This window comes from Sitophilus oryzae, unplaced genomic scaffold (genome assembly GCF_002938485.1).
Source record: "Sitophilus oryzae breed Bouriz unplaced genomic scaffold, Soryzae_2.0 scaffold_1977_pilon_pilon, whole genome shotgun sequence".
NCBI classification, from domain to species: domain Eukaryota; kingdom Metazoa; phylum Arthropoda; class Insecta; order Coleoptera; family Curculionidae; genus Sitophilus; species Sitophilus oryzae.
In genome coordinates, this window is record NW_022146698.1 from 1054853 (window position 1) to 1064563 (window position 9711).

Below are 9711 nucleotides of genomic sequence, written 5' to 3' on the forward strand. Positions count from 1 at the left end.
TCGGCTGGCGAAGTCTAGACCTTTGGGTGCCTGTTGCAATGGCACGGTCGTGGGACCGACCTGTTTCAGCGGCTTCGATATCCATGCGGCTGCGAGGTCTAGGGGTACTCTGTCCGGGATCACACTCTCCGGAATCGTTCCTGTAGAAGAGAGTGATCTCGTCGAGGTCGTCGAATTCGAAGTCATTGTTCATAGGCCTCGTGCTTTATGCGTTACTGGCCTGAGCCTCGTGCCTTTGGGCGTTACTGGCTCTGTCCCCTCGTGCTAATTTGCGTTACTGGGAACTACTATCCTCCTCGTGCTAATTGAGCGTTACTGGAGGTAGCTAAACAACTATTAGTTGTATTTAAGGTGTGGGTGCTAGCTGCCCTCAGTTAGGCCTGAGGGTCGGGGTCGCACTGGCCCCTTGGGTACCTCGTTGGGAGGAAGGCTCAAACTTCCGTGCCCCAACTAGCCGTATCTCTCTTGGACTGTTTGTACAATCATAAACATCTCTTTTATTTCTGATAACTATATTATTATTATTGGTAATATCATCTTCATAACTAATATTCATATTATGAAAATCGAAAAGGCTAATTTGTTTTTGTCCAATATATATTTCAGTACTATTAGTAATTTTAATTGCTTGGCTCCTTGGAATATTAGTTATAATAGTAGATATCCATAAATAAACAGTTGTAAAAGTGCTAATATATAGTAAAACAAAGCTAATCCTTAGTATACTACAGTATTTATGTTTTGATATTGTAATCTTAGTTTTTTCCATTTGTTTGCCAAACTTTTTTGTAGTTTCAGCATAGACACCATTTAATAAGGTCCCTCATCAATCTCTCTAATGATGCTTCTCTTAGGTATATATTCTTCAGTTATAGTTTCAACTGGATTTTTAAATATTTTATAAGCATAAGAAAATACCTTGATTGCTATAATAAGTAATACAATGGTACAGAAATAAACAATACTATCACTTAAAATTTTACAATCGGGTTAATGCAGTAAATATTATAACTACAGTACAGAGTACCATTAACATAATAATCACTATTTACTGATAGTGGTTTTAACCAGTCATCAGTGATAATTCTAGTCTCTTCTTCATGAGTATTAGTAACTATTATTTTAACATAGTTATACCATTTTAAGTAAAATGCTTCACAACACACTTGTTTAGCTTCTTATATATGTATATATATATATATATATATATATATATATATATATATATATATATATATATATATATTGTCAAGAGCAAGAATTTTAGATTTATCATTAAAATAAATCACCTAATATATTAAATGGAATATATTTTTATAAACATAATATTTGCACAATAAGAATTAAACTAGAACAAGTTGACGCAACACCAGGTAAGGTTATTACCTCCAGCTCCGGCTTCCTTCATGAGTTGGGAGTCGAAGAAGACGGCTGAGCCGTAGTGTGAGGGCTGCTCTTGGGACAGGCTGGTGGGGCGGGTCTCGCCTTGTATGTTGGGCCTGTTTTCCTGAACGATTGGTCGGGGGATGACAGTTTGTGACTGAGCACCTACCTCGCTCAGGGTCGAGAACACTAAATCAGTGTTCTTGAAGGTGGAAGTAGCTGCTAAACTACTTGAAATGCCCTGAAGAAGAGCCAGGTTAAAACCTGTATCTTCTGGGTGGTCAGGGAAGGCGTTGGGGGTGATGGATTGGGACAGAGCCAGATTCTTTGCTTCTGGTTTTCTGTTGGTCAGAGGCTTGTATCCGAGCAAGTTACCATTGACTGGGTTATCAGCATTGATGTTCAGTGCCGACTGGTATGGGCCTGCTGGTGCGTCTGAGATGGCCTGGCGGACGGCTTCTGCCATTACTCCGAGACATGGTATCTCTTCGTAAAGGTTGTGTAAGTCGTTGTTTACACCAGGGGCGGGTAGCTGTAGAGTACCGTAGTACCCTCCATGGTTTGCTACTTGGGCGGTCGGAAATGGTGGGAATTCCGGGTAGAGGTGCTGCTTCGTCATTGTTGTGATGTTGCCGATTTGTTTCAATTGCAATACCAGTGGTTCTGGCACGCAAAAGCTTGTGACTTGCGTCAGGTTGAGAAGGTCTTGTTCCTTCTGTGTCAGCGGCTGGGAGTTCCTCTGTTTTAGATGGACAATTCTAAGCCATAGCATTGCGGTAGAGTAGTAATCAAAGTACTCAGGTAGCAACACTTTAGCTAGTTGAGCATCGTCTGTGAGGAGTTCAGCGTATGTTTGTCGGCTGATTTCAATGAGAGCAGGGGCAGATGGTGTGAACGTCTGTCGTTGGACAGTTTCGCGCACACTGATCTGAGATGCAAACACAGACCCTTCAGCAGGATTTGCAGAAGTAGCCTGGGGTTTTGCTGCATCGTTTCTGGCTGCTAGGGTTGGTTTGTTCAAACCTCCAGCAGGTGGGCCGCGGCGTTGGGGGTTGCCACGGGGGGGGGGGGGTGGGTTGGTTTCCTGAGATTCGCGGGGGTTGATCCTAACAGCGTTAGGGTCACGCTGATTCTCGGGGCGTCCACGGTATACGCGGGCGGGGGGTGGTTGACGTTGGTTTGCGTCTGGGTTCATTTTAAAAATGATGGGTGGGGGGTGGTGTGGTTGCGAACTTCGCTCCTGCACTATAAAAATGTATGTTATGTATGTTATATATATATATATATATATATATATATATATATATATATATATATATATATATATATATATATATATATATATATATATATATATATATATATATATATATATATATATAAAGTATATATATATATATATATATATATATATATATATATATATATATATATATATATATATATATATATATATAATATATATATATATATATATATATACTATATATATATATATATATATATGTAGGCACAAGTATCTCTTACTATGAATACTAGTAGTATATTTGTTATCATAAAATGCAATATTTTTCATTGCAAAACCACATAAATTGATTGTGAGATTGTGTTTATTTTTTTAAATGATCCATCTCAGTTTTTAATTATTATTTGTTGACATAGAGGTCCTCATTGTTAATTATTATTTTGATAGATTTTCAGTTCATTTACCTATGAACATTGTTTTTTCGTATAATTCATCAGATCATTAATATAAAATGTAATAGCGTTTGACGTTCACAATACAATATAAATTTTGTCCATTGCGGTATAACTGTGATGTTAGAAATCTTTATAGGCGTAGAACAGAAGTGTCCGTTTATTGTTGATCGTTCGAAAATTCGTGAATTGTGCTGTTTTCCCAAAACATGGAAGTTATCAAATAATTACTTTCGTTTATGTGTTGACTGGTTTTGATTTGATAGATAATTTAGCTATTAGTAATAATCTAGATAATTAGTGCTAACTTTGATAAGTTAGCACTAATTATTGTGTTTTTACGCCTATTGGTAGTGGAAACCATGCAAGCTTTTTCTTTGGCCTAAGTTGTTAATTAAAAAAATAATAATCATAAAAAATATAGGGCCTAATAGCCTAAATTTTAGCAAAATGCATCAGCAGATCCGATGAGATCCGAGTTATTATGTTTTAGAACTTAATGATTTAATTAATTATTCCCTTTAATGCATTTACCTATCCTACGCGCCAAGAAAAAAGATTGCATTAGTCTAAATTTATTATTTATGTGATTCCATTCTTTCACGTATAATTTGCCCCTTGCTTCTCATACGGAAAGAGTTAGATTAAAATAGCCAAACTGTACTTAACAACCCATATGCCTTGACGCATATTCTTTTTTATAATAATATGGGCTTTCTTTATCCGTCGGCCCAGACAAACATCCATATCCATAAAATAGTTGGCCCACACACACACCCACACTGATAAATTAATAAGACCTCATTTCGGCCTTCAAACGTCCTTCGATGATCAACGCCGGCTAAACTATCGACTTACGTGTTGACAAGTTGACTAGGCAGGTTATTGAACTCGTGTGGCATCGAGCATGTCGTTTTTTCAAAGATGGGTCCCATATAAACACGGCCAGAAGTATTTTCAATACTAAAAAATACATATAATACATAATAATACATAATAATACATATAATACATATTCGCTCACCGTCGACAACAATGGTACACCTCAAAAGTAACAATTTATGAGCAAACTCAGATTATAAATATTGACCATATTATTGAACGTATTGTGACGGTGTACTAATAGGTCCAGACTTTAAAGCTTGTTTAATGTTCTTCTCTATTAAAGAGTGAAAATTGTCACCCTTATTTTGAGTATGCCCCGTGACTAGATATTTGTGAGTTATAGACTTTATTTTGTAATTGGCGACAGCATTAATAAATTTATTCTTCTGCTGGCCAGCGCAGTTATCGGAATAAAACCTTATTTCTAGGTCATCACTGTCCGAAGTTTCCGATTTTTCTTTCAAATAGTTTAATACACGCGTACCAATCTCAACTGCGCCTCTTTTTCCCTCAGCCTCATGCCACAGGTAGCAGTAGACAGCACCCTGCCCCTTCGGTGTTATATCGCACACAGTAAAATTGTAGGTCGATAACTGATACCTATATTTAGGATTAAACTCTTGCATGAGAGTCAATAGGTACGTGCGTTGCTTTACGATATCTGATGTCCCAATAATTTTTAAATATCTTTAGCCTTTCTTCTTCAGTAAACTTACTACTGCAGTTTTGTTTACACTTCTCATTGCAGGCGGGTTGTATTTTCCTTTCCGGTATTTCTTTTTCTTTTGCCAAAGTTTTATAAGATTTTCCGCTATTTCTTAACCGATTTGCACAATTTTTTTTCCACGTTGATGGCTCCGCTTTTCTTTTTCTATTTAGTATTGTTACATGTGCCATAAGTGACTCAGCCTCTGGAAGAATTTGAAGATGAATCATCAGAATAATTAGGATCTCGAATTGAATCATCTAACGAATATGGCGCTTCTTCTCGGGAACTATTTGACGATTCTGGCTCTACGTTCTCGATATTTGCAATGTTTTCTAAAAATTAAAATATTGTACACAGATAATAATAAATTATTATTTGTAATACCTTTAGATTCTCTAGACTATTTAAGTGCCAAACATTTTTTGTAGTTTTGATTTAGATCCTGTTGTTCATCGTCTGTGTAAGTGTATTCTGACACTACAACCTCGTTGTCCACTGATGATATCTCTATCTTTTTCATCTTCTAATGTCCGATGCTGTTAGACCATAAAACCGTTTCTCCATATCCAAACAATACGTAACTAATAGATTTTCCAATTCATCAGATAACGCAGGCGACGTTAATATGTCTTCTGCTTTGTCCGATTTAACGTAATCAACAAGTAGGCTTTTGACGCTTTTAAATACCCCATTTCCTTACTTTTTACTGCATTTACAGCCAGCTCCATAGCTTTTGCATTCCAGCTTTTACGCTTTTTAAGTTTTATTTGGTTTTGTTGTCCGTTCATCTAGAAAAAAACAAAATCCTCAGTATGAGGTCTTAACTCCTGCTTGCGTAAAAATAAAAGTTCGGACATCACCGAGAAACAGTTTATCTTTGCCTAATAACAGAATAAAGAAAGTGGCGCAGATATTTTCCGAATGACGTCCGACAAATGCATCACTGGACAATTGGTTCCTAATATCGGATATCCGATATTAGGAAACTGAAACTGATTATTTTTTTAAACAGAGAAACGTCTAAATATTTTTCAATACCGTTTGATAGAGAGTTATCCCGTGGTCTAAAAGGAATTTTTAAGAATGTCAATTATAAACTTGTGTATAGTGCTAATAATAAATTACAACAATTATTAGGTAATCCAAAGGATAAAACACCTCCACTGGAAAGGTCGGGTATTTATGAAATTTCTTGTAAAGATTGTAATCAGAAATATATTGGGCAAACTAGAAGATCAATATTAACTAGATTTAAAGAACATTTAGCTCAGATAAGATATGGTAGACCGGATAAATCTTGCGTTGCCGAACATATTGTTGATAAAGAACATTGTATAGATCTTAATAATTTAAAATTAATTAAACAAGTCTCAAATTACAGGATTACTCTCATTACTGCATTAATTAGATGCATATGACAGCATCAGAATTAATAAATGTAAAGATAGTATGAACAGAGACAACGGTCCAATTCCAATTCCTTCAAGTTCTTTGTTCCTACTACTCTAGTGGTGGAAATAACTGTTACGCTCAGTGGGCTCTGACTCGGTTGGCTAGATTTTGCCACGCCCACTCAGTGCCTACTGGGCGAGTATATAAACGCTCAACTTGTAGATTGTACTTTAGTTTATAATCATCTGCTGATATGGTTAGCGAAACGCGCGTCCAGTGTGAAAGTAAAAGTGTTTTGGTGTATTGTGGTGATTTAGTGTTTTTATTTTGCAGCATATCCATAGACAAAATGAATGTCTGCGTATTCTTCCGAGCTAAACGTTCTCGGAATGATAAATTACCTTAAATTATTTGGCACTTTTGACACAAATATACAAAACAACAATAAAAATAAGCAGAAGACGCAGATAAATGTCACCGGTAGGCATGGCGAATGCGGCACGGCCATCTAATGGACTTTTGTTTTGGCAACTACAGAATTATGCTTTGTTGCAACGGAACGGGGAATCTCGCTTCGCTTGCGTCCTTAAAAACAAATTGGTATACTTGCCTCCAAAGATATTTCATACTGTTTACATTTAACACAAAGGAAATTATGAACAAAATCGACTACGACGCGACGGGCAGAGTATCTTTCCCGTGTATTTATCGATTCTTTTATAATGTAAACAATATGAAATATCGTTGACGGCAACAATACCAGAAACCAATGCGTTGATGTTAGTGGTTATCAATTTGAACAATTATTGTAAATGTTGTACCTAACCATTATTATTTAAGTTATTGTCCAGGGTGGAGTGAATAAATGAATTTAATTTTTTGCGCAAGAAGTAAGCAAGATAGACAAAAAAGTCAGGAGACAAAAAAATAATATTTTTAATTACTAAATCCAAAAATAATATTAAACTTCTAAAAAAGCAGTGGCGTGCCTATTTTTTCCTTTAAAATAATTTAACAGTGATGCCCCACCGCCGCGCCACCACTGCCCATTAAACTTAAATCTAATTACTTCAGAATTAAGTCCCATAGTAAGTATTATAAACGGGTCAAATTATATCAAAATCGATTAAATATTTTTTCAAATATCTTAACTTTTTTTCTTTTTTAAGTTTTAACACCTAACCCTATATCTCGAAAAGGAAGCTTTAAATCTTACAAGTTGATATGAACTTTTTGTTTTATGTTAAGTTCTATCGTCTATTAAATTCTCCCGATTAAAATTTGAGACTCCCTGTATATTAAAAAGAAGTGGGCCCAATATCGAACCCTGAGGAACACCGAATTTTAGACTTAAGACGTTTGACTTAAGATTGTTATCTAGCACATCTTGCTGAGTACGATTTTTGAAAAAGTTTTCAATGAGATCATTAGCTTTATCTGAGAAACCAATATACTTAAGGATAGACAATAATAAATTATTATTTATGGTATACGAAGAATTACTTTTTTTCGAAAAATCGAAAATAAACAAGTTTACTAGTATAGTTAAGACAATCTGTGGACACACTGTATATAATGAGAGAACAAGTAACCGGAACTCCAAGAGTAAAAAGTTGAAAATACAAAGAAAAATACAAAAATATAGTAATTATAAGTTTAGGTAAAGATAATTATTTTGTATATCATTAATAGATTTTACGAGCCGCTTCTGATTATTCAGTCACAAAAATGTTACCACCATTTGTCCAACAGTTCCTCCCAAACGATTTTCTACATTCGGCAAAGAGTTCCAATTTAGATTTTGTAAGCATTTCAGCCATGAAATAATTATTTCCTTTAAATTTCGATTTTAATTTTAAAATCTGATCACGCCACCACTGGTTAATAAATTCAACAACAATAAATCTCGGCTTAAATCTTCTTTTTTTCTTCCATAGCGGTAGCAGACGTTTATTTCGTTTTTTTTGTACGTTGCATTCCAAATTGTTGTTTAAAATATTTAAAACAACTTGATAAATATCACCCTTCTGCGATTCAGGTACACCTTTCAGAAGTAAATTGTTTTTGTAGGAATTTTGTTTTTCATTTTCTATCGTTTCAGATAGCTACTCGTATGCCGACAACAAAATATTGGTTTCCTTCTTATTAGTACTTACAGAGTTACTTATATCACTTTCAAATTTTTCAAATTTCTTCTGTATATCCTGAAGAGCATTACTGTCATGGACCTCGTTCTTCTTGCCACTGGAAGTGCTAGCTTTGGCCAGTTCACTTCTGATTACGTTCAACTCTGCATCTACTGTACTCATTACATTACTTAGGCGATTACGCAAAGTACGACTACTTTTTCCACGATTTGCCATACTGTAAGCTGGTAACTGTCAACAAACTGGTACAAACAAAGTAATAACTTTAAATAAAATGAAAAAGCTACGTAAATAACAACAATTTTTGTGGAGTTCCGCCATACACGTCTACTCTTCGCTGTGCATCGTACTACTTATAGTAGTGTCTCTCGGGCCTCCACTACACTCAATTCAATCTGGTTCAAGAAATAGTTTTTTACTCGAAATACTTGAGCGAGCTGGTTACGCTTCTCCTCACATCGTCGAAACTCCGCTGTTCTTGTTGAGGCGGCTGTTGTTGCTGCGGTTGTTGAACTGGTTGCGGCTCTTGCTGCAATTGTTGGAGTAGCTCTTGCTGAGTCAACTGTTCTTGTTTTTCCTTATTACACTTAGGGTTACGTTTTTTATCACTTTTTCTCTAAGAAGGCGTCTCCCCCTCAAGCATGTTCTTCAACTTTGATCCGGATGGCTTGTTTTTACCCACTATTAGAGTAGGTGATTTAGACTGAACCACCTGAATATTTGAGACAATATTCACTTTTGATTTTTTCTTCTCCTGGTCCACAACGTTTGCGAACTCTCAATTTGTAAATTGTCAACTGAACTTATACGTATCATTACATTGCCATTATAGTTATATTTGCCATTATAGTTTGCGTATTAAATATGTTATGTTCAGGCATTTCTCGCTAGGAAAACTAATGAAACTTATGTTGTTGAGCTACTTTTTATACACGAACATTCAATATACAAGAATTCACATTATACAAGAACATTTGGTAACCTATGTAGACATTAATGGCACATACTCGATAACTAACAATCCTACATTTAAATGCAGTTTGAATAATTTGTGCATATTCTGATAATAGAATTGCTGCATTATTCCTATGCTGAATGTTCTCTCATGACTGGTTGTTGGGAATTGTGATCTTACATGATGTATACAATTATTATTATGTTGAGTATTTGCTATGTGTGCATTATATGCTTGACGTTTAGGCGTTTAAGCTCCAGGGTCGGTTGCTTTTTTACACGATCCATTAACTGCATTATTGATGTTATAAGCAATTAAGCAATGTTTGTCAAACTGTAACAATGAGGATTAATAAATACATTAATTGAAACTAGAACGGGCTTAAGAAATGTTTTAATTGATCCCAAAAAGTCCTCACCGGTCACCGACCAGTGATTATCACACTTCCCATCTTAGTGATTTTAGCTTTGTTGACATCTGGCTCAACTCGATCGCTTCATCTCACTGGCATTATAGGGATGTTGGTGATGTCTTTTATGTGT

General features: G+C 35.5%; 1 protein-coding gene across 1 annotated transcript; it reads right to left on the reverse strand.

Annotated features, from left to right (window-relative positions):
* Positions 1-1307: 1307 nt before the first annotated feature.
* On the reverse strand, positions 1308-5771 carry LOC115883781. Its single transcript, XM_030902190.1, has 2 exons — positions 3872-5771; positions 1308-2605 (listed from the first exon to the last, which is right to left on the reverse strand). Exon 2 carries the CDS (start codon positions 2576-2578, stop codon positions 1349-1351), a length of 1230 nt encoding a protein of 409 aa, XP_030758050.1. The 5' UTR covers positions 2579-2605; positions 3872-5771; the 3' UTR covers positions 1308-1348.
* Positions 5772-9711: the final 3940 nt, after the last annotated feature.

Excerpts from the sequence above, each read along its gene's own strand:
- LOC115883781 (XM_030902190.1), bottom strand. The coding sequence starts at position 2,578 with ATGAACCCAGACGCAAACCAACGTCAACCACCCCCCGCCCGCGTATAC.